This window comes from Bos indicus, chromosome 11, assembly GCF_029378745.1.
Source record: "Bos indicus isolate NIAB-ARS_2022 breed Sahiwal x Tharparkar chromosome 11, NIAB-ARS_B.indTharparkar_mat_pri_1.0, whole genome shotgun sequence".
In the NCBI taxonomy this organism is placed as follows: Eukaryota; Metazoa; Chordata; class Mammalia; order Artiodactyla; family Bovidae; genus Bos; species Bos indicus.
In genome coordinates, this window is record NC_091770.1 from 1,104,795 (window position 1) to 1,130,403 (window position 25,609).

The 25,609-nt window shown below is 48.6% G+C and overlaps 1 protein-coding gene across 1 annotated transcript in view; it reads right to left on the reverse strand.

The window, feature by feature from the left end:
* Positions 1 to 17,243: 17,243 nt before the first annotated feature.
* Positions 17,244 to 25,609, reverse strand: part of BCL2L11 (BCL2 like 11) — a 49,285-nt gene continuing 40,919 nt past the window's right edge. Inside the window, exon 7 of the mRNA XM_070798175.1 lies at positions 17,244 to 21,561. Coding sequence (XP_070654276.1) covers positions 21,466 to 21,561 — 96 coding nt within the window. The 3' untranslated portion in view covers positions 17,244 to 21,465. The remainder of the gene's footprint in view (positions 21,562 to 25,609) is intronic.

The following is a 25,609-nucleotide window of genomic DNA, read 5'->3' on the forward strand; positions in this document are numbered from 1 at the left end:
CCAGGCAAGAATACTGGAGTGGGGTGCCATTCCCTTCTCCAGGGGATCTTCCCAACCCAGGGATCAGATCCAGGTCTCCTGCATTGCAGGCAGATTCTTTACATCTGAGCTACCAGGGAAGCCCCCAGATGAATGAAGGTGATCAATAAATATCAGGGTGTCCCTCCCTCCCTCTACCACACTGCAATGTGTACACACACGCACACACATGCATGCACACAGGCACATTCTTTTGGGATAAATGTTGCTTTGCGCCATAAGTTATTATTTTCTGAAGCACAGCCTTTGCTCAGTGTTGCTGCTGCTAAGTCGCTTCAGTCGTGTCCGACTCTGTGCGACCCCATAGACGGCAACCCACGAGGCTCCCCTATCCCTGGGATTCTCCAGGCAAGAACACTGGAGTGGGTTTGCTCAGTGTACTCGTACTCAATAAGAGATGCCACTACCAGTGTTCACATATGTGCAGATGGCACAAACACACACTTACATATGAAACATGCCAGGGACAATTGTCCAGAACAGCCCCCAATATCAGACACAGTAATGTCAGAGAGGAGGGTGGTATACCTTCAGGCTGTGTCCACCGGGGGTGCAATACGATGGAGGAGGTGCCCCTCCCACTGGTGATCAGAGGCTGGGCCTGGGTCTATGAGTTCTGAAGACTCGGGGCACAGATGTGTGGGAACAGAGATTGGCCCTCCTTGGAACTCTGAGTCATCTGCTAGCTTTAACGAGAACTAACCCTCAGAGAGGGGCTTCCCTGGTGGCTCAGATGGTAAAGAATCCATCTGCAGTGCAGGAGACCTGGGTTCGATCCCTAGGTCATGAAGATCCCCTGGAGGAGGCCATGGCAACCCACTCCAGTATTCTTGCCTGAAAAATCCCATGGACAGAGAAGCCTGGCGGGCTATAGTCCACGGGCTTGCAAAGAATTGGACACAACTGAATAGCAAGCCACTCCAGTACTGTTGCCTAGAAAATCCCATGGATGGAGGAGCCTGGTAGGCTGCAGTCCATGGGGTCGCTACGAGTCGGACGCGACTGAGCGACTTCACTTTCACTTTTCACTTTCACACAACGGAGAAGGCAATGGCAACCCACTCCAGTGTTCTTGCCTGGAGAATCCCAGGGACCGCAGAGCCTGGTGGGCTGCTGTCTATGGGGTCGCACAGAGTCGGACACGACTGAAGCGACTTAGCAGCAGCAGCAGCAGCAGAAGTGACTGAGTATGCACGCAATCCTCAGAGAGGAGCTGGGGTAGGGAAAAGGCAGATGGGAAGAGAAAGTATAGGGACTCCAGTCTGTTCCACTGATCAACACAGGTCAGTATCTTGAGAGTTTCAAAGCTGGACCCCTGAGAGGCTGACCCTGTGCTGGGCAGTGCTCATAGCTGTCCTCTGGATCAACATTTGATCCTCCTCAGTCACGGGGCAATGAAGCTTCCTCCTCCACTTACCCGCAAGGTTCACTTCCACTGTGGATATTTTCAGCGAAAATCATGGCCAGCTTAAGGCAAATAACGTTCAGTCACAGAAAACATGAAAAAGAAGGTTCTTGGCATTTGGGAACACGGGTAAAGAATTCTGTCTTTCCAAAACTGGAGTTTTATTTGATGTTTCTTGGAAAGAAACCATCTAACTTGCTTTATATAGTCATTCTGTCTTCAAAGGGTTCAGAGTCAGACCAAAAAAAAAAAAACATAAATAATCCAAAAAAATGCTGCACTCTATCTTATGAATGCTGTTTCCTTCCTCCTCATAAGGTAGGAATATTTATGGACTCTGAAAAGTAATTTCAGGGGGAAAAATGCAACCTTAGTCCAGTTTTATAACAGTGAAAGTGTTTCGTTCTTGCCTTCGGGATTATTTTTAAGTCGGTGCGGTATTATTTATACAAGTTGACATATATAACTCACTGAGGCCAAAGTCCTTCAGATTTATGTCTGCCTTCCTGGGTGTTTATGCTTTTAGAAAAGGGGATTTGCAGCCCGGGAATGTGTATGTTAATCCAAACAGGGCTCCTTCTCACTGCTTCAGACCCCAGATGTAGACTTGACCTGTGGGTCCAGCCCTCCACACCCCCACCCCCAACCCGCTCCCCTGATCCATGTGAAATCGCCCACACTGGTCACAAACTGAATTTCAGCCACAGGAGCAAGCTCTCTCGTCTCAGCCTGTCTGTCTGTCTGTCTGTCTAGACATTCAGAGCCCCACCGGGCGGGTCAGTCCCAGGGCTTGGACCCAGGTGGAGGTAACAGGGTCATGACCCAGAGAATGGCTCTAAGCCCAGTCTCTCAGATGCTCTGAGGATAGCTCCCCGTGGCCTCTTTACAGACAGCCATCAGATAAGAGATGGAGTATCCCCCGGCTCCCCTGGCCGTCTGGTGGGCATGTATTTTAAGCCTGATTTCTTCTGGAAGGAAAGTTTAAGAAACTTCTGCCTTGGGACTTCCTTCCTGGATGGTCCTGGTTTGATTTCTGGTCAGGGAACTAGATTCCACAGGCTGAAGCTAAAGATCCTGCTTGCGGCAACAAAGATCAAAGGTCTCACGTGCCACAAGTAAGATCTGACATAGCCAAATAAATTAATTAAAAAAAAGAAAGAAAGAAACTTCTGCCTTGATGCTCTGATCTGTGCACAGTACAAGACCACAGGCGACTGGGTCCCATGAAGGGAGCCTCTGAGGTGTCTGGAGGGAGAGAGAGTCTCTCCTATTTCCACCCAATTCAGTACTCTCTCTGCTTTATCTATTTTTTTGCTGCTGCACTCGGGCTTCCTCTGGCTGCAGTGAGCAGGGCTACTCTGCATCGTGTACTCCAGCTTCTCACTGCAGTGGCTTCCCTCGTTGCAGAGCAAAGGCTGTAGGGTGCACAGGCTTCAGCAGTTCCAGCACCCAGGCTCACAAGTTGTGGCTCAGGGGCTTAGTTGCGCCAAGGCATGTGGCTTCGAGGCATCTTCTTCCCAGACCAGGGATCAAACCCGTGTCGCCTGCATTGGCAGGCAGATTCCCATCCACTGGACCGCCAAGGAAGTCCATTGCTCTCTTAACTTGTCAGGGTGTTCAGGTAGCCATGCTCTTTGGCTAAAGCACTGCTACTAAGTGCAATGCTGGAGAAGCAAGAAGTGGGGCTCCTCCACCAATAGTTCTCATGGAACATACAGCCCAGGCCTTTCCAATCACCAGGCCCCCAGAGATGAGGACCCAGGTCCCTCACTCTTGTCCCATGGCCACTCCAAGCTCCCCAAGTTCCAACACACACTCAAGCTGGAGCTCTGGGAGCATGTGCAAAGCCTGACTGCCCAGAGGATGAAACTGAAGGTGGGACTGGATGGGGTGGAGGGGCAGGCCAAGTCAGGAAGAGGCTATTTGAACAGAAACATTAGAAAGCCAACCCTGGGCACATCTGAGCATTTTAGGAAGAGGGGCAGCAAGCCTGTGATGCGGGAGTGAGCCTGGGGTCATCCAGGAGACAGCCCAGGCTGTTGGGGTTGTGTTCAATTAAAGTGTCATTTTCTTAGAATCAGTGTGAACTTCTGTTTCATGTGCTTAGTTGCTCAGTCGTGTCCAACTCTTTGTGACCCTCCAGGCTACTCTGTCCATGGGATTTCTCAGGCACGAATACTGGAGTGAGGAGCCGTTTCCTACTCCAGGGGAAATCTTTACCCAGGGATCGAACCCATGTCTCCTGTGTCTCCTGCCTTACAGGCAAATTCTTTACCCACCGAGCCACCAGGGAAGCTCATTCTGTTTCGTACTAGCCACCAAGTTTAGACAGAAACTTAAGTTTTCAAAATACACATGTCATCAGAGTTGCAAGATGTTGCCTTCATCAAGCCATTATCGGTCATTCATTCGCCAGGGAAACTGATTCACCAGAACCCTGCCAGCACCACGGCTCCAGCAGCAGCTATTAAAGGAAGGGGTTTAGAGGAACCTAGTGGCCTGGGGACCTGAGCAGGTGGGGTGTGGAAGGAGGAAGGGACTGCCTCAAAGCAAAAGAGGGGCCCTAAAAGGAGAAGCATTTAGCCAAAGACTGGACTTACCTCTTAAAACAGATGTTTAAGATGTGAATCAGCCCAGGTTCTCACTGCTCATTTTTTAAGTGGGGAAAAGTGCAAATTGTGGTCAGCAGCCCAGAACAAATCCGGCTTTTAGAAGAGAGGATTTGCCATGAATCCTAGTCAGACATTTAATTGGCACCCACCCATCCCACGGTCACCTGTTGAGTGAGTGCCTGGTGCCAGGGACCACACTGGACAAGAGGGGCTGCCTTGACCCTTACAGTTCAAAGGCCAGAGAGACACGATTGCCACGTCATTATTAAAATCCCAAGGTGGGGACAAGAGCATGCGTGCGTGTGTGTGTGCTAAGTTGCTTCAGTCATGTCCAACTCTCTGCGATCCTAATGGACTATAGCCCACCACTTCCCCTATCCATGGGATTTTCCAGGCAAGAATACTGGAGTGGCTTACCATTTCCTCCTCCAGGGGATCTTCCCAATCCAGGGATCAAACCTGTGCCTCCTAAGGCTCCTGCATTACAGGTGGATTCTTTACTGTTGAGCCACTGAGAGAGCATTTACCTGCAAGCTGACAGCAGGCCGGCCCCAGAGCTTGGTGACTGGGGGCCTGAGTTAGGCCCAGAGACACTCGGGATCAGGGGTGGAGCCCAGGGGAAAGCCAAGGCTGAGCCCATGGAGGCTCGCCCAGGGTGGTTTCCAGATGGCTGACGCAGCATCCTTGCAAGGCCCTGAGCAAGTCCAGGTTGACATCTCCTTGTGTGTGTGCTCGGCCCCTTCAGTCCTGACTTACTTTTCATGTCCTCATGGACTGTAGCCCATCAGGTCCCCTGTCCTGGGATTCTCCAGGCAAGAATACTGGAGTGGGTTGCCATGCCCTCTTCCAAGTCCCTGTTCCAATTGAGGGTAACATGGACTGTGATCTCTGTCCCAGCTCAGTTGACCATCTTCCCTTCTAAGTACTCAGATCCCATCCCCAAGCACACACTCTCAGGGCATGTGTCCTCCCACCCTGCTTTCTCAGGGGACCAGGAAACATCCCAATTCTCAGATGCCCTCACGTGCCACGCCCACCAAGCTCTGGAAAGCGAGGGTCAAGCACACTGCCATTTACACCTTCGTTCATTACCTGCTCAGCAAGCCAACTCCATCCCACCTCTGTCTCTACCGAGCCCAGCCGGTGGCCCCTTCCTGCGTCTCTGACCTCGCTGAGCCCTTTGGCCTTGTCAGTAGGAGGCTCTGTCCTCCTTGACGATGGACAGGGCTCTCCCTGGGCACACAGCCTGGGGCGGCCTCACCTACCCCACGCCGTGGCCTTGGCCCTGAGCCCTCCAGCCACTCTGTCCTCCCACTCATCCTGGATTTGGCAGGACGGATGGACGCCTGTGCCAGGGCAAACTGGCAAAGGGAAACAGAAAGGAGGACTGAACGTTTTGCAAATAAAACAGAACATTAAACAAACAGAAAGCACCTTATTGAGTGCTGTCTTTCAGAGATTTCTCCCTAGGGTGACCCACTCGCCCTATGATGCTGCTGTGGGCCCAGGGTTTCCGAAGTCACCCGAGTAAGCCCCAGTACACCCAAGACACTGCCACGCTGGGTCATGTATTGCTGCTGTTGCTGAGTTGCTAAGTTGTGTCTGACTCTTTGTGACCCCACGGGCTGTAGCCCACCAGACTCCTCTGTACATGGGATTTCCAGGCAAGAATACTGGAGTGGGTCGCCATTTCCTCCTCCAGGGGATCTTCCCAATCCAGGGACTGCTTCCGCATCTCCTGCATTGGCAGGCAGACATTTTACCACTGAGCCACCAGGGAAGCCTGGGATCTTTAAAAAAGAGCTTTTTTTTTTTTTTATTTTAAAGGGAGCTTTAAAAAAAATACTGCACTGGAATCCCACTGGTTGCTCTGGATGTGGGTATTTTGTATAAGCCCCTGGTGGAGTCCAGTGTCCTCTAGGGTTGAGGGCTCCCCACCCCTCTCTCCATGCAGCATCCAGACTGTGTCCAGTAGATGCTCCGTACAGGCCTTAAGGGAGGCATGGATGGTCCTCCATCTCTCGTGATTCAAGACCCCATTTCTTCCAGTTTGTGTTTTGCAAAAAGTGTTTCATTAAAGCAAATGCCTCAATATTTACGCTGTATCCTTTCTTCAAGCAGCCAGTAGTTTACAGTCCAACTGGCTGGGACTGCTCTCCAAAAACCCAACATTTTCCCTTTAAAACGAGCTGATAACACTGTTTCTGGATCAGCCCCGAGCTGAGCTGGCAGCTCAACAGAACAGAACTCTCCACGAGCCCTCCCTGCCCTCCCCGGCCCCTCCCCAGCCTCTTCCTCCTGCACCCGCTGTTTCTGGACTCAGAAAGGCCACCCTTCCAGTCGCTCAGGTCCAAGTCCGAGGTTAGGACTGTCCTGTCTCCCTTCTCACGGGGAGGTCGGGTCTCCTGACTGCAGGATCTCTCTCCCTGGGCCCCGGGTCTCCCAGGAGGACTCCTGACTGTCCTCCGTGTGCCCACGCTCCTGCTTGGTGCCACCGTTTGGGCATAGCCGAAAGGTCTTACATTTTTCACTTTTTCATTTTGACATCCATTCAGGCTTACAAGAATATTGCAAAATAGTGAAAACAATTTCCTTAGGGTCCCCCCAGATTCCCCAAAAGCTGACATTGGCCCCATTTCTCTATCCTTCTCCCACGCCCCCAAGATACAACCCACGTGTTTGCCTACGGTGTGTCTCTCTGAATGTTTGAGAGTAGACCGCAGACAGCAATGGCCTTCATCCCTGACAACTCCAGTGTGTGTCTCTGAAGAATAAGGACATCCTCTCAAACGACCATGGTTCAGTGGTCAAAATCAGGACATTAACCGTGATGCAATCCTATTATCCAATCCAGCAGTACCCAACTTTTTGGCACCAGGAACCAGTTTCATGGAAGACAATTTTTCCACGAATGAGGGGTGGATGATCTCAGGATGATTCAAGTGCTTTACATTTATTGTGCATTTTATTTCTAATTTAAAGCTGCTGCTGGTCTGAGACCAGAGGTGGGGACCCCTTGTTTAATCTACGTATCTGATACAGATGTTACCATCTGTTCCAATCATGTCCTTTATGGCAAAAGGAAAATCCCTCATCACCCAGCACAGTCAGCCATCATGTCCCTTCAATATACCTTAATCTGGAATTCTGAGGAAACTTTCTCAAATAATTCATATTGGGTTATGTTAGCTCTTGTGAATTTAAAGGGAGCCCAACTGAGGAATTCCCTGGTGGTCCAGTGGCTAAGACTCGAAGCTTCCAATGCAGGGCGGCCTGGATTTGATCCCTGGTCAGGGAACTAGACTGCACATACTGCGACGAAGGCCGAAGATCCTGCATGCCACAACCACGAGTCAGTGCAGCCAAATAAACAGTAAATAATGTTAAAGAAATAAAGGGAGCCTGTCTCTCAGATGTGACCCACTCGGCCCTGCAGCCCCACCCCAAACTGCCCCCAGGCCCCTTGCTTCTGGACGCAGACCAGTTCCAGCAAGTAACTTTTGAATTAACTATTCTTTTAACTTTCCACATTTAAATATTCCAAAGTTATACACAAGTAGAGACAATAGTATAAAGTACCTCCACGTTCCTGTCATCCAGCTCTGATAGTGACCCACTCATGGCCAGTCTTGTTTTATCGCTACCCACATCTTCCCCACTTTCTGCATTACTGTGAAGTTCAGCTGTTACTAGCTCTAGGTTGGGAGGGAAGAGAGAAGGGAGGGACTACTGGATCCTGGAAGAGAGAACTCTGTATTCAGGGACACCTTCAGAGGAGCCGTGACCTTCATCAAGGAACACAGAAACCCCAAGGTGATCTCACAAGAAGGCAGGCAAGGGGCAGGGATATTCCACCTTATTCTTCTCCCTGTCTCTGATCTCTAGGTGGGGCTTCTTGTTCTCCGAACCTAACTGGATCCAGAGGACAAGAAATCCCCTGATGTAAGTTCATTTGGTCACTCAGTCGTATCCGACTCTTTGTGATCCCATGGACTGCAGCATGCCAGGCTTCCCTGTCCATCACCAACTCTCAGAGTTTGCTCAGACTCAAGTCCATTGAGTTGGTGATGCCATCCAACCATCTCATCCTCTGTTGTCACCTTCTCCTCCTGCCCTCAATCTCTCCCAGCATCAGGGTCTTTTCCAATGAGTCAGCTCTTCACATCAGGTGGCCAAAGTGTTAGAGCTTCAGCATCAGTCCTTCCAATGAATATTCAGGACTGATTTCCTTTAGGATGGACTGGTTGGATCTCCTTGAAGTCCAAGGGACTCTCAAGAGTCTTCTCCAACACCACAGTTCAAAAGCATCAATTCTTCGGTGCTCAGCTTTCTTTATAGTCCAACTCTCACATCCATACACGACGATTGGAAAAACCATAGCCTTGACTAGACAGACCTTTGTGGACAAAGTGATGTCTCTCCTTTTTAATATGCTGTCTAGGTTGGTCATAACTTTCCTTCCAAGGAGTAAGCGTCTTTTAATTTCATGGCTTCAATTACCATCTGCAGTGATTTTAGAGCCCCCACCCCCAAAAAGTCAGCCACTGTTTCCACTGTTTCCCCATCTATTTGCCATGAAGTGATGGGACTGGATGTCATGATCTTAGTTTTCTGAATGTTGAGCTTTAAGCCAACTTTTTCACTCTCCACTTTCACTTTCATCAAGAGGCTCCTTAGTTCTTCTTCACTTTCTGCCATAAGGGTGGTGTCATCTGCATATCTGAGATTATAGATATTTCTCCCAGCAATCTTGATTCCAGCTTGTGCTTCTTCCAGCCCAGCATTTCTCATGATGTATAAGTTAAATAAGCAGGGTGACAATATACAGCCTTGACATACTCCTTATCCTATTTGGAACCAGTCTGTTGTTCCATGTCCAGTTCTAACTGTTGCTTCCTGACCTGCATGCAGGTTTCTCAAGAGGCAGGTGAGGAGGTCTGGTATTCCCAACTTTTGAAGAATTTTCCACAGTCAAAGGCTTTGGCATAGTCAATAAAGCAGAGATAGATGTTTTTCTGCAACTCTCTTGCTTTTTTGATGATCCAGCAGATGTTGGCAATTTGATCTCTGGTTTCTCTGCTTTTTCTAAAACCAGCTTGAACATCTGGAAGTTCACAGTTCACATATTGTTGAAGCCTGGCTTGGAGAATTTTGAGTATTACTTTACTAGTGCGTAAGAAGAGTGCAATTGTGTGGTAGTTTGAGCATTCTTTGGCATTGCCATCTTTTCCTGTCCTGTGGCCACTGCTGAGTTTTCCAAATTTGCTGGCATATTGAGTAAAGACTTTCACAGCATCATCTTTTAGGATTTGAAATAGCTCAACTGGAATTCCATCACCTCCACTAGCTTTGTTCCTAGTGATGCTTCCTAAGGCCCCCTTGACTTCACATTCCAGGATGTCTGGCTCTAGGTGAGTGTGAGTGATCACACCATTGTGATTATCTGGGTTGTGAAGATCTTTTTTGTACAGTTCTTCTGTGTATTCTTGCCACCTCTTTTTAATATCTTCTGCTTCTGTTAGGTCCATACCATTTCTGTCCTTTATTGAGACTATCTTTGCATGAAATGTTCCCTTGGTATCTCTAATTTTCTTGAAGAGATCTCTAGTCTTTCCCATTCTATTGTTTTCCTCTATTTCTTTGCATTGATCGCTGAGGAAAGCTTTCTTACCTCTCCTTGTTATTCTTTGGAACTCTGCATTCAAATGGGTATATCTTTCCTTTTCTCCTTTGCTTTTCACTTCTCTCCTTTTCACAGCTATTTGTAAGACCTCTTCAGACAGCCATTTTGCTTTTTTGCATTTCTTTTTCTTGGGGATGGTCTTGATTCCTGTCTCCTGTACAACGTCATGAACCTCCGTCTATAGTTCATCAGGCACTCTGTCTATCAGATGTAGTCCCTTAAATCTATTTCTCACTTCCACTGTATACTCATAAGGATAAGGGATTTGATTTAGGTCATACCTGAATGATCTAGTGGTTTTCCCCACTTTCTTCAATTTAAGGGGCAGGGATATTCCACTTTATTCTTCTCCCTGTCTCTGATCTTTAGGTGGGGCTTCCTGTTCTCAGAACCTAACTGGATCTGGAGGGCAAGAATTCCCCTGATGTAAGTTCAGTTCAGTCAGTCAGTCGTATCTGACTCTTTGTGATCCCATGGACTGCAGCATGCCAGGCTTCCCTGTCCATCACCAACTCTTGGAGATTGCTCAAACTCAAGTCCATTGAGTCGGTGATACCATCCAACCATCTCATCCTCTGTTGTTGCCTTCTCCTCCTGCCCTCAATCTCTCCCAGCATCTGGGTCTTTTCAAATGAGTCAGCTCTTCACATCAGGTGGCCAAAGTGTTGGAGCTTCAGCATCAGTCCTTCCAATGAATATTCAGGACTGATTTCCTTTAGGATTAACTGGTTTGATCTCCTTGCTTTCCAGGTGACTCTCAAGAGTCTTCTCCAACATCATAATTCAAAAACATCAATTCTCTGGTGCTCAGCCTTCTTTACGGTCCAATTCTTACATCCATACGTGACTACTAGAAAAACCATAGCTTTGACTAGACAGACCTTTGTGGGCAAGGTGATGTCTCTCCTTTTTAATATGCTGCCTAGGTTTGTCACAGCTTTCCTTCTAAGGAGCAAGCGTCTTTGCTGTCACGATAGGTGACATGGGGGTTCTGGGGCCAGGTAGGGGTTGGATGAGACACCCAGGGGAGCTGCAGCCCCCTCACTTCTCCAGGCTCATGGGACAACTCTGTCTGGGGTTCCAGTGCAGGATTCTGCTGTGGTCATTCTGTGGCCTTGAGACCCTCAGGCAAAAACAGCCTGTTCAAGTTTTAAGCACATTTATATATTCATTATTTTCTAAAGTTCTGGTTGTGTCAGGGCTCAGTGGTAGCACATGGGATCTTCATTGCAGCACTCAGGTCGAGTTGCGGTGCTCAGGCTCTTGGCTCCATGGCACATGGAGCCTTAGTTCCTCCATGAGGGATCAAGCCTGCATCCACTGCATGGGAAGGCGGATTCTCAATCACCGGACCACTAGGCAAGCCCCGAAGCACATTTGTATTTTCACATGCACCTAGGAGATTGGTAGGATCTTAATAAACATACTTGGGTCAAATAAATTGTTTAGGAAAATGACCACCTAGAGCAGGGTCTGCAGTCTCTGGGATCTAATGCCTGATGATTGGAGGTGGAGCTGACATAATAATAATAGAAATAAAGTGCACAGCAAACGTAATGCACTTGAATCATCCTGAAGCCATCCCCTGTCCCCTGCAAAACTGGTGCCAAAAAGGTTGGGGGCCACTGGCCTAGAGAACTGAAAGTGTAATGAGGTAGCATAAGCTCTCGGAGGTCCTTCTGAGCCAGAAAGTCTACAATGGAACATGGCATCTTCAGGGTGCATTTTAAGAATGGTCCTCCAAATTTAAGCTTGTTTAGTCAGGAGGGAAGGGGTTGCTATGCTGTGCTGGGTGCTGTGCTGAGGCATTTCTGACTCTGTGCCATCCCATGGACTGTAGCCCACCCAGCTCCTCTGTCCATGGGATTCTCCAGGCAAGAATACTGCAGTGGGTTGCCATGCCCTCCTCCAGGGGATCTTCCCAACCCAGGGATCCAACCTAGGTCTCCCGCATTGCAGGCGGATTCTTTACCACCTGAGCTACCAGGAAAGCCCAGGGAAGGGGTTCCCTTAGAGCTAAGTGTCCCCAGTTCTGCTTTAAGGAGACAAAGATGAGCAGCTATTATAGTTTTGCCTTCTTGAGTCCCTTTTGGAAATGCATGTCATATACAGCATTGGGGAAAGGCATGGAAACCCACTCCAGTGTTCTTGGCTGGAGAATCAGAATGGACAGAGGAGCCCGGTGGGCTACAGTCCATGGGGTCACAAAGAGTCAGACATGACTGAGCATGCAATACAGGATGACATGCTGAAAACAAGGGCCTTCGACATTCTACGGTATCTTCTGCTTGGCAACTGATTCTCCTAAGGACTTAGGCTTGCCTCAGGAAAGTGTTTTCAGGAAAAGGAGACTCAGTGGGAGAAGTGAGAGAGGATGAGAGAGCATCCTTTGGCCTTGTCATTTCCCGTCTTCTCACAACGCCGTCTGGTCTCACCCAAAGGGGAATTTTAACCTCCAGCCTATCACTGCACACCTTCTGAATCTGTACTGTTTATGGAGGACTCCTTATCATCCTTTGATTCAGCCCTTCCTGACAGGTAGGAATGAGTCAGCGCTCATGGCTGCCAGCAGTAGTGTCTGACTCTGACAGACTTAGCACAGAGAGCTTCCAGGAGGGACCCTGAGCTCAAGGAACAAAGAGGAAGCGGGGAGACCAGGCACGAGTGTGCTAGCGACAGGGCAGCGGGTACCACGGCCAGTGGGTACCATGGCCAACATGCCCTGTGCCACTCCCCACCCCCTAGCCACAAGGATGCTGCCCTCCCATCAGCCCTTGTTGCTCGCTTGCTCCAGGTTCAAGGTGCTGGGAAAGAGTGTTGGATTGGCCCCACATAGGCCATGGCTGCCTCGGTTGTCTGGGGGGCGGGTTGGTGGGGAGAGAAAGTTTTGAGGGTGGAAGGGAACAGCGAGAGGCAGGCGCACAGAGAGCAACCGTGGTGGAAGTAAGAAGGTGGGGAGTGCGGTGTTCATAGCAGCGCCATTTACAATAGCCAGGGCACGGCAGCAACCTATGTCTATCAGCAGAGGAACGGATAAAGAAGATGTGCTACGTGTATACAATATTACTCAGCCATAAAGAGGAACAAAACTGTGCAATTTGCAGAGACATGGAGAGACCTAGAGACTATCCTGCAGAGTGAAGTCAGAAAGAGAAAACAAAGATCATATCACTTATATGTGGAATCTAGAAAAATGGTACAGATGATCTTATTGGCAAAGCAGGAATAGAGGCATGGACATAGAGAACGATGTATGGACACCAAGGAGGAAAGCAAAGTGGGAGGAACTGGAAGATAGGGATTGACACATTTACACGGCTGGGCTTCCCAGCTGGCACTAGTGGTAAAGAACCCATCTGCCAAAGCAGGAGACACAAGAGAAGCCAGCTCGACCCCTGGGTCGGTAAGATCCCCTGGAGAAGGAACTGGCAATCCACTCCAATATGCTTGCCTGGAGAATCCCATGAACAAAGGAGCGTGGTGGGCTACAGCCCATGGGGTTGTGCAGAGTCAGACACAAGTGAAGTGAGGCGGCACGCACACACAAACCGCTATGTATTAGATAGATAACTAACCAGAACCTGCTGTGCACCACAGGGGACTCTGCTTGGTGCTCTGCGGAGATGTAAATGGGAAGGAAATCCAGAAAAAAAGAGGAGATACATGTACACATAGATGCTTCACTTTAACTAACACAGCACTGTGAAACAACCATAATCCCCCAAAATCTTTTTTAAAAAGTGGGGTGTGGGCAGACTGGATGCCGGATACTCCCTATTCCTCCCCCTAGACAAAAGCTCACAAGAAATGTGCAGGATACATGGGAAGACAAGTCACGCAGTAAGAGCATCAAAAAACAAGCCTCATAGAGCAAAACACAACCGACCTTGGAAACCCTCTTGGGAAAACGGCAATGCTCCCTAAATGAATATGGTCACTGTGATTCCAAACCAGACCCATACCAAAGTTTTCAAGATGCTTAAACTAATTCCAAAATGCACGTGAAAGACACACTGTGGAATGGCCAGGACAGTCTTGAAAAACAAGGGCAAGAAATTCAAAACCTAAATCTATAGTAATTAGCACAATGTAGAAGAAATGAAAAGATCAGCAGAAAAGGGAAGAGTAGAGAAACAGAACCACATAGTGTGAGAATCTGGTGTATGTAAAAGAGCCACTTTTACATACACCATGAAGATAAGAGGAGAAGGTGAAGATAAGGTGATAAGGTGAAGATAAGAGGAGAGTCCTGGCTGTCAGGGGGAAAAGTAAAGTTAGATGCATATTATATCATTAAAAAAATCTGGGTAGATTAAAGATGAAAACAAACCATAGCACTAATATGAACAGTGTATCAGAAGATATATTTAAAACTTTGGCCTAGGGAAGGGCTCTTAAAGTACAAAGACAAACATCTATGTAAGAGGGATAAATCTGACTTTCAAAATCGTGACAACTGCGTCAAAACCACCACAGCAGTTTAAAGATATGCAGTGGAATAACAAAACCTATGCTCACAAAAAGATGTGTCAAGAATATTCGTAGAAGATTTATTCAGCCTAGCCCAAACTGTAAGAGTTCAGGTGCTAATTAATAAGTGGAAAAAAGTGTGGTTTGTTCAGACAACAGAATACTACTGGGCAAGGTAAAGGATTACTGTTGACTGTAACATTATGCTGAGTAAAAATGGAATCAGACACAAAAGACCACATTCTGTATGATCCCATCCCGTTCAAACTCAGGAACTAATTTATGGTGGGAACTGAAGTCACCCCTGGAAGTGGGGCTGGCGGGGTAGGGACTGGATGAGAAGGACCATGAAGGAACTTTCTGGAGTGACAGTCATGCTCTTTATCTTGATATGGTTTTGGGTGACAGCTGCATCCTTGGTCAAAACTTAGCAAACGCACACTGGTGAGTTGTTGTATTATATGTAAATCTTGTCTCAAAAGAAGACTGACAGAAAATTAGTGAACTCTAAATCATATGCATGTGGAACCATTTAGGGATAAAGTTGCCAATGACTATGATTTCCTTGGAAATGTATCACAAGGTACGATGAATGAATGGATGGACAGACACACAATCAAGGAAGTAAAATGAGAAAGGCAGAATCTAGTTGGTGGGTGTTCTCTCTACATTTCTTTCAACTTTTCTGTATGTTTGAAAATCTTCATAATAAAATATTGAGAAAAGACTGGAGAAAACATATTTCCAACATATAAGAGACTTTTACCCAGAAAATACAAAGAGCTAATTATGCTTTTGAATTGTGGTGCTGGATAAGTCTCTTGAGAGTCCCTTGGACTGCAAAGAGATTCAAACTGGTTAATCCCAAAGGAAATCAACCTTGAATATTCACTGGAAGGACTGATGCTGAAGCTGAAGCTCCAATACTTTGGCCACCTGATGCGAAGAGCCAACTCATTAGAAAAGATCCTGATGCTGGGAAAAATTGAAGGCCAAAGAAGAAGAGGGTGGCAGAGGATGAGGTGGTTAGATAGCATCAGTGGACATGAATTTGAGTAAACTCTGGGAAATGGTGGAGGACAGAGGAGCCTGGCATGCTGCAGCCCATGGGGTTGCAGAGAGTCCACACAACTTAAGCCACTGAACAATTATTGATAGGAAAAATTAAAAACTCAACTAAAAATAAGCAAAGGCCATTAGAGAGAAAAAAGCAGATGCCAACTATGTATGGAAAGATCGTCCTACACAGAAGTGGAAAATTCGAATTCGGCCAACACCCCCGCTCCAGGCTGGTATCACCCTGCAAAGGCTTGGCACAACATTCGTATGAAGTCGAACAGACAATACGGCAGCACGTGTGAGTCTGTTTCAGCCCATCACCCTGAAGCACCACCCAGCATCTCTCCTGCAGGCTGGCAAGGTATGGATCAAGCAGCACCAAAGATGCAGAGAGGCCACAGCAGGACACCAGGGAAAGAGACCTTATTCCTGTTCGCAGTGATCAGAATGAAGTGGAGTCACTATGGAAAAACCTGCGACCTCTGCTAAGTCAGAACCACATACTGACAGTACAGCATTTACAGAAAAGCAAAACTGCTGAATAAGCAAACACACGTACACGTGCGCGTGTGCTGTGGAGAAGAAGGGCTGGAAAAACACAGACTCCTGTCTTGGCAAGGAAGCAAGATTAAACAGGAGCCAGAACCACCACTTGATTTGAGATAAATGTGTGTGTGTGTGTGTATACATCTGTGAATCTCTGTTTCACAGGTTCGGGAGAGGAACGGGCTAGGAGTTAGGGGTTGTGTATGTGTGTGTAGATGCAACTGTTACATATAGAATGGATAAACAAAGTTCCTCCTGTATAGCACAGGGAGTTATACTCAACATCCTATGGTAAACTACTGGGCTTCTCGGGTGGTGCAAGCGGTAAAGAACCCGACTGACAACGCAGGAGACACAGGAGACTGGTTTGACCCCTGGGATGGGAAGGTCCCTGGAGAAGGGAATGGCAACCCACTCCAGTATTCTTGCCTGGGGAATCCCATGGACAGAGCAGCCCAGTGGGTTATAGTTCATAGGGTAGCAGAGTCGCATACAACTGAAGTGACTTCAGTTGTGTGAAGTGTGTGAAGTTCAGTCGCACAAAACTTCAGTTGTGTGAAGTTGTGTGATGTGACTTCAGCATGCACATGTGATAAACTAAACGGAAAAGAACATCAAAAAGAACGTATGTGTATAACTGAGTCACAAAATTAGCATAACACTAAATCAACTATAGTTCAATAAAAAACTTTAAAAATGTACAGACACATGTACTGCTCACGTAATTAAAATGAAAAGTAGGACTCTATTACCTGCTTAAAACAAAGCTCACCCAGTCTTTTAGCTTTCCCAGCACTTATTTCAGAGCAGAAGTGGCAAATTATGTAATCTATTTATAGCATTTATAGGAATTCATAGGATTTTATCAACTGTATCCCCAGAGGAGACCGTAATTTCTCTCTGGCACCCCTACACCAGCTCCCGCCTGCCATGCAGCACAGGGCTCCCCAGACTCCATGGCCCCTTTAGAAGACAGCAGTGATGAGTTCACCACAGATCCGGGCGTTTATTGGTTTCTGGCTTCAAGCAGGTGGTATATAGATAAACTTAAGAGTCAAACAAGACTTCCATTTCTTGAATGTTCTTCAAACTACCAAGACAGGCTGAGACGGCAGGGTATCTGCTATAATCACTAATCAATATAGTTTAGACCTGTGACCTCACACCCCACAACCAGTCCAGGTGCTGAGTCATACCTGACTACGTGGGCAGAAAACTCTGCAGTTGCTCTCACCAGCCACTTCAAAACTTTAAAGAGTGGTTTGCTTTTAAGTATACGACACAGATTTGACTTCAAGCGACCATTCACAAAATCTGCATGTTGGTAATGCATTCAGTGAATGATAAGAGCAGAGTGTGGGTGTGTACCTATCCATGATTTCAGCGGCTTCTCCACCATTTTGTGAAATAAATCAAACAGCTCGCCAAAACTAGTTGAAAGTTTTATTTATATAAAATTCATTAAGAACATAAAAGATTGGGTTTCTTAAAAAAAAAATCTGCAATTATTTACAGCAGTATTGCACAAGTAAAGTGGCAATTACCCTGTCAAAATCCATCAGTGCAAAACACAAGCCAGGGAAATTGCGATACAAATGCTACATATGCTGGGTTCTAGGAAAAAAGTTACAGACGGATCAGTGCTATTTATAAACGAGTACCTGATGAGTTCTGATACAGTAACTAGCGGTCACAGAACCTGGACACACAAATTAAAGAGAGCTTCTAAGGTCTGAAATTCCCAAACCAAAGTAGTCAAGTTATTTAGCTGGGAGCTTGAGGGTGCTTCTTACATACGATGCCGTCTGGAGCAGGACAGGTGTTACCCCAGCTGGTTTAGCGACACATGTGGTCAGGTCACTGCACACGTGCGTGCACAGACTGGACACACACAGGCACCAGGCTAAATCAGCAGGGATGACAAAGCCATCGACACAGAACCGCTAGAAGATCTTTCACGCTCTCACCTCTTTGCACCCAGGCCAGTGGGGTCCAGACCCTAGCTTGAAGGCTTTGGAGAAGCAGAAGAAGGCGTCACCCTGAAGACACAGGTGGATCAAATGCTGGGACCAAATGGTTCAAGGCTGGGGGGCGGGGCGCGGGCCTGTACAGTTAGTTCCTGAAGATACATAGTAGAGTCTGCACCTCAAAGCGTAGGAAGCCACAGAGCACGGTTGGGGGTGGGGGAATTCAACTAATCATCAGTTGCCAACAAAGGTTAGTAGTGTGAGGTGGCCCAGTAGTCACTTGGAAGCAGGGCAACTGGTCAACCCGGGCCTTCAGTCTGCCTGGTCTCTGCCTTCAACAGTCTCATGGTGGCACCTGCCTAAGTGGACATGTGAGTATTTCTAAACACTGAGCTGTCAGGGATAAATCTTCAATGGAAAAATCTTTCCCACTGCTAATAATAAGTATTTTGTTTTGTAAGATATGGCCTGAAGTTAACAGCACTTGTTTCTATGAGAAGCTAGCTGTTCAGGAATTAAAGAGTCACTGGAAAGTTCTAGAGGAGAATCTGAAAGCCTATCAGATTTCTGGTCTTTCATTAGGCTGTCTAAACACAAACCTCATCATGAGGACAGCAAACCCTAAGAATTTAAACCCACTGGACTAGAAATACCAGGAACCAAAGCTGGGGAGGGCCACCCTGGGGAGACCACGTGGCCTGCCGTGAGCTGACCAGTCTCCACCTCAAGAGTTAAAGCAATTAACAGGACAGCAGGGGGCAGAGGGGAAAGGGAGGTCAACACTTTGCAGAATTTAAGACATTAAATAAGCCAGAAATAAATATACAACATTCCTACAAGTTACAGCATTATCAAACAGTAGGACACATTACATAGAAAAAGAATCGACAATATTTACAACCCTCAATTCTGAAAAAGTTCAGCAAAAACTGATTTTTTTTTTTCTTTTAGTCATTTAGGCTGTACAAAATTTTACAAGAAAGGGACACATAATAATTGCACAGACATTTGGCTCAGTTGATAAGTAAAATACAACTTCCTAATCTAATAAATAGTCAAAATATATACAATATTAAGAAGGAGAAACAGAAGAAAATTGTAATCCGCTATGTACATTTTTTTTTTAAACCAAGAAAAAAAAAATCTTCATCAATTCAGGTCTAGGGAGGGGCCCAGATAATTTGCAAATTCACTCATGAAGCTAATTTCACGTGTTTATTGCATTCCTGTGAAAAGTCACAGGACAGTTTCTACAAATGTCGTATCAGACAAGTGATCAAGGCACAAAACCTGCATTAAGTTTCCAACAAGGGACCGAATTATTTTTGCTCTCTACAAAAAGTCAAAGGAAGGAAAAGTAAGACATCAAAGGTACACCCAGCCATGGGCATACCTTCTGCAGAGAGGAGGCATCATGATCAACAGACACGTACAGTACAGGGATGTCTAGTCACCTCTCAAGTCCCGGGGGCAACATCCTCGTTTTAATACCTCTACAGTTCATAGATTCTCTCATTTCCTCATCAGCTACTTCCACGGCCAGCCCAGGGGGCCTGGAGGCCCCCAAGCCCAAGGTAGACTTGCACGTGGGTGAGCAAGCGCTCGGCCCCCCAGGGCACTGGTGCTGAAGGAATAAAGTGCTCCAGTCCAAGAGACTGGCCCGTGAATACGGAGATCCTGGGGGGGAGCGGCCCAGAACCAAATACGTCTTTGGTGTGTGTGTGTGCAGCAGGCCCACGGACGCCAATTCCGTGGACCGCCTCAACCGCTTGCGTGGACTTGAGGATCCAGCGGACGGGTTCAAGACAAAGGGTCCAAGAAACACAAGCTGAGACTCAACACAGCTTTTAAAACAATTCAAGACCCCAAAAAGCTACTTGGGGAAAAGAAAATGTTTAGAAGGAAGAATATTTGGAGTCAAATCTCTCTCTACCTAAGGAAAAAGTATATATGTAACATATATATATATATATATATATAAAACTATAAAGATACAAAAATGAATCAATTGCTCCAACCGATAAGAAGAAAACACTGGTCCTTGATGGGCCAAAAGCAAACGCTACAGCTGCTGTTGGCACTGTTGACTTGTTTGAAACATGTATGTCTTTTAAAAAGCTGTTTCGAGGTTTCAAAAACTTTAAGAGCGATGGGGTTCACAGAATTACCCCCACCTCCCTGCTTGCAATGCTCCCTCATCTGTCCGTCTTGGGTCTCCCCGGGAGTTTAACTGCCTTTGAAAATACCGACCAGCTCGTGAGCCTGCATTCTCTGCCCTCCTCCTGGCAGGTGTGAAGGAAGAGCACCCCCAACAGAAGTGGCTGCAGGAAGTGGGGGGCCTGACAAAAATCCAGCGGTCCCAGGAGGTGGACGACTGACACAGATACCCCTGTGTCTGATGGTATTCTTTATGAGAACTGCTGAGAGCAGAATGAAGCCTTTACTTCAAAGAGCGGTTAGCCAAGAGCCATAGAAGGCCAGAGGAACTCTGAGTTGGATGAAAAGCCAGGATGCCCAGAAAACAGCTGCTTAAAGCCCTGCCACAGCCTCTGCCAATTCCCACGAAGGCTCGAGTGTGGCCCCCTGTAGCTGAACCCGGCCACAGGCGGGCATGCTAGTCACTGGGGCCTTAGGCCGAGAGCCCACACTGTGCTACAGGAGAGCCACAGCAAACCTGGTATTATGAATGCCCCGAACCTCTGCAGAACACGTCTGGACAACAAGGCTATCAAAGCAAGCGAGAACTGCCAGCGAGCACTCCCCAGTGGGTAAAGTACCAGGAGACAGACAGACCCGTGTCAGATACAGACTCGGGCTCAGACCCAACTGCCTTTTACCATGAAACAGTCACTGGACCCAATGTGTTCATCAGTGCCCTGACAGGCTGGGAGAGCATCACCAAAGGATGTAAGCAACACACACACACACACACACACACAGCAAAATTTTCCCACAGATGCAACTGAATTTTAAAGAGGTAAGTAGGTATTTACACAATGGGAGTGGCATGTCAATACAGGCTGACAAAGGACCTCTCTCTGCCCCTTTTACCAGTTCCATTTCATAAAAACTTTTTTGGTATTAATAATAGTGATTAAAAAAACAAAATGTCGAAGAGGCAATGGCAGGGAAGGAGGGGCCGTGTCATACCTCTCCCGTTTAAAAATGCTGTACTGTGACCTCTAAAAATAAACTAAGGCAGCTTTATAAATGAGCTGGCTCAGTTTCCACTGCAGAGTTTATATAATCCTCTGAGAGTAGGCAAAAGGTTCTTAAAATTTTAGTACAAAAATCACTCATGAGTTGGTTAAAAAGTTTCCATTTCCTTTTTGAAAAACCTGCTCTTATCAAAGGTGGGAAAAAAAACACACACACACTGCATGTAAACACCATTCTTGCATAAAATCTTACTCCAGAGAACCATGATTTGTACATTGTTTTTTAAAAAAAGAGAATCCCTCCCTCATTTACATTCACATCAAGCTTCCGTTGGAAAATCGGCCACATGGTGATGAACAGACAAAGGTCAGGTCCACGTGCAGCGTGGTGTCCTCCGGGGACATGCCGGCTGGCTCTCTGCCCACCCTTCCAGCAAAGGACTGCCGCACAGCGAGGGCACGGAAGCGCCGCGACCCCGGGCGCTGGGCTGGTCGGTCTGAAACGAGCGGAACGTCTGCACCGCCGTCACTGCATCCTCCACACCAGACGCACGATGTAGCGCAAGACGCGCAAGAGGACCATTTGCGGGTGGCCCTCAACTGCCTGGTGACGCACGAAGACCTGCAACGAGAAGACAGAAGCTGCTTACTGCCCAGCCCTCACGTGTTTCAGGCGGGACTGGGGGTGGGGAGGAGGACACCCGTACTCAAGGGAACAGTCATCCTGCTGGAACCTCTGAGAAGGGCACCAGCTCACCCGAGTGCCAGTTCTTCCCAGAGCTGTCACCCCCTAAGGAGCAGGGGCACTGAGGGATGCTCTTTATAAAGTGACCGAAAGGCTGTCTGGAGACTCCAAGAGGACCCCTGAATCCGCTTCTCCCTCTAAAAACCACAGAATTCTGGGGTACCTCCCTGGTGGTCCAGCGGCTAAGGCTCTGTGCTTCGAAGGCAAAGAACAGAGGTTTGATCCCCTATCAGGGAACAAAGATCCCGCCTGCTGAGGTCAAAGACAAAACAGCAACAACAAACAGAAACCGCACATTCTTTCCACACGTGACGTCACAGCTGCCCAGAGCTGCCTGGACCAGGGAACGCAGCACCCACTGGCAAAGGAGCCACCCAGCGCAGGGCGAGAGCAAATCAGCCGAGATGGCGCGGCCAGGCCCTCTCGCCCCACGTTTTGTAAACAACGGCTGTGCAGCAGCTGAGACCATTCACAGCACTGGGCACATGCGGCACGAGGTGCCCGCTTGGTCACGGGCTGCTGGGCGCGGCACGCCTGTGTGCGCTTCGCTGTGAAAGCCCTGGCTGCTGCTGCACCAGGGCTACACTGGAGCGGCACCGTGATGTTATGTGAGGGTACGTTTTGGCTATGTTACGGTTACGATGCGGCTGCTGCGCGAGCCAGGAGAGAAGAAATGTGTCTGCGGTTCCTGAGGCTCCCCGCGTCTCCTTCCAGCCCCTGAGCTCGGGCCTTGCCTGCCCCGGGTTCAGCGAACAGCAGACAGTGTGGACAACAAGACAACTGGCGCCACGAACAGGATGACGAGCGCTACACCCACCACCTCCGCACAGGTGCTGAGAAATGTCACCCCACGCTGGGGTCCCGTGAAGAGAGGCACGGGTAAAGCAAACAGGAACTCGGGGGATGCAAGTAACTAAGTTACTGACATTCAAATAGGTTTCAGGCTCCCTGAAGGCTGAGTTTCGGTGTGACCTGCCCCAAGAAGCTAAACAAACTGAAGCGCTGATGCGCCACCCTGCCTCTGGTGCGAGGCAGCTCTTCTGAGTGCATGCTGTCAGCCTGGCACAGTGGTCAGGGTCAGCAAACAGGCGGACTTGCCCTCCAGCCCTCACCCCAGAGTGGCGGGCAGAGTGTGACGAAAAATAGAACAGGTCTATTTGCCGGTGACCCCCACAGGTTTAGGACAAGCTGAGATACTGCTCAGAAGGAAACTGCCAGGCTATTGAAAGTCTCAGGGTCCCCATGTCTTCCAGAGCATGCCCACCTTCGGGTCTAATCCATTTTGCAGGTAAGTGCAGGGTGTAAAGGCTTCCCCGATTGGTGGCTCATCGGTAAATAATCTACCTGCCAATGCAGGAGATGCAGGTTCGATCCCTGGGTTGGGAAAATCCCCTGGAGGAGGGAATGGCAACCCACTCCAGTATCCTGGCCTGGAAAATCCCATGGACAGAGAAGCCTGGCGGGCTATAGTCCCTAGGGTCACAACGAGTCGGACTCGACTGAGCAACCGAACAAGAAGAAGAAGAAGCAGGGTGCACACCCAGACCAGCCAAAGCCGGTAACAGATGACCCGCTTCCAGTCAGGAGCTGTTTCTCTGCTCAGGTCTGAACGCTGAACGCAACACCCCGGGCCCGCTCCCTGTTCTGTCTGAAGCTCTCCATCAACCCCTCTCCTCACTCTGGGGGGCTGGTCTCTTCCGATGCAGAATCACGGGACCACTGGCCACGGGGCAGGCTGAAGACGGGCGTCCCCTCCCAGACCTAAGTGCCGCCTGCAGATGCCAGCTGCGAGCAGGGCTCCCTCCGGGCCACTGTTTACACAGCCCTCTGGGGTGTGCTGGACGGGATGGAATTGTGATAAGGCCTGAGCACTTCCCTTGCTCCTTCCAGAACCAGACTGGAGGAAATAGGCTTTATGTAAGCGATTCCTGTAGAGGCGTTCCGTAACCACAGTCTGCGATTTTTATCTGCTCGACACACAAGATTGCTTTGTTTTGATTTAACTTTCTAAATTACTTTGCTTCTTTGGGGTGAGAATAATTTAGGGGAAGGTTAATTTTAGTTGAGACTAATATTAACAGGTTGAAAGACGCTTATTCAAAATAAAACCACGATTTACTAAAATGAAGAAAGTGTACATGGGGGTGGGCTAAGCCATTGCTTCAAGATGGGGAAAGCTGTCTTAAAGCCATCTGGCTGTCCCCGGTGGCCTTCAGGTGGACCAGAGAATGGAGTCAAGATGACCCCATGAGGGGACCAGGTCACACAGTAGGGATGGACCCTGCTGACTCTTGGCCAATTTTATATTCCAGAAATAGAAGTATCTAAGAGGAGGAATGGAGAAGGCAATGGCACCCCACTCCAGTACTCTTGCCTGGAAAATCCCATGGACGGAGGAGCCTGGTGGGCTGCAGTCCATGGGGTCGCTAGGAGTCAGACACGACTGAGTGACTTCACTTTCACTTCTCACTTTCATGCACTGGAGAAGGAAATGGCAACCCACTCCAGTGTTCTTGCCTGGAGAATCCCAGGGACGGGGGAGCCTGGTGGGCTACCGTCTATGGGGTCGCACAGAGTTGGACACGACTGAAGCAACTTAGCAGCAGCAGCAAGAGGAGGAAACCTTCCACGCACACTATGAGGACAACAGGTGCAAAAGAATTTTTTATTAACAGTTTTGCTTTCGTCTCGCATGAGACGAATATGCAGTGGAGATGCAAAGACGTACAAGGGTGGCAGGGGAACGCAGGAAAAATTTGGCGAAAGGGACACCCAGCCCCTGACCAATGAGGAGATGCTGCCAGGCCTGGGTGAGCGAAAACTGGGCACACCTGGCCCCTCAGATGGCAAGCGGGACAGCCCGGCACACGCCATCAAGCCAGCGAACAACCGATTCTGGACGCCATTCAATGGAGGAAGCCATTACTGCTGATTCCGAGAGCTGTGCCAGCCCAGAAAGCCCTTGACAGCTGGCCCAGCCAGCCAGAGCTGCTGCTGGCTCAGCGTGGACAGCTCACACCTCACAGACAGCTGTGAGGTTGGGCAGCTCCCCTTGGGCGGACACGCTGCCCTCTGACACCGGCAGAGGGCACAGAGGCTGTCTCGCCAGTGGGAGTCACCAACACACACTGTCTGCAGCGCAGCGAGCGAGAGGCTTGGGCTTCTAGCCTCCAGGACTGTGAAAGAAAGCTGTTTCTGCTGTTTAAGGCCCCCTGCCTGTGCTCCAGCCATCCTAGCAACTAAAATACCCATGCATGCTCAACCATCGCTCCTAAGCCTTTGTCCCAAGTGAAAACCAGCGCTTCCTGGCTCAAGAACTGCATAATGCTGCTCTAGTCTACACCATAAAAACACTTTAAAAAGATATATTACAATGGTACATTTGGAGGAAAAGAGATTAAAACACTAGACACGCTCCTAGGTTCAAATCCTTTCTGTCTGCTCACCCACACAGGCACACAAAGTGCAACACGCCATCCCACTGGGACTTCTGCCTCTGTGGTCTAGATCCAGGTGCCCCTCACTGTCCTTGCTCCTCTCTGGCCAAGGGGCTCTGGCAGCCCTCACACGGGCCCGCATCACAGGACACCTGACTGCAAAGCCTGTCTCCATGCAGGAGGTCTCGCAGGCAGTCCTGAGTCACAGGGCGCCTGCGGCACTGCCATCATGAGAACAGCCGCGGAGAAAGCCTGGGCCCCAACCCAGAAGCCAGGCACAGGCACGTGCAAGCTCCCGCCTTACAGAATGCAGAGCATCCACGCGTGCCAGTGAAACCAAGGCCTGCGCCAGGACAGAGTCAAGATGCGGATGCCCTTCCTGTCCAAAGAGCAGACGTGACAATGAGCTGAAGCCCTGTTTTGCTGTGACAGAACACAGCACCGGCCACCACCGGGGTTTTAGCTCTGGGACCACCCACCACGGGTCA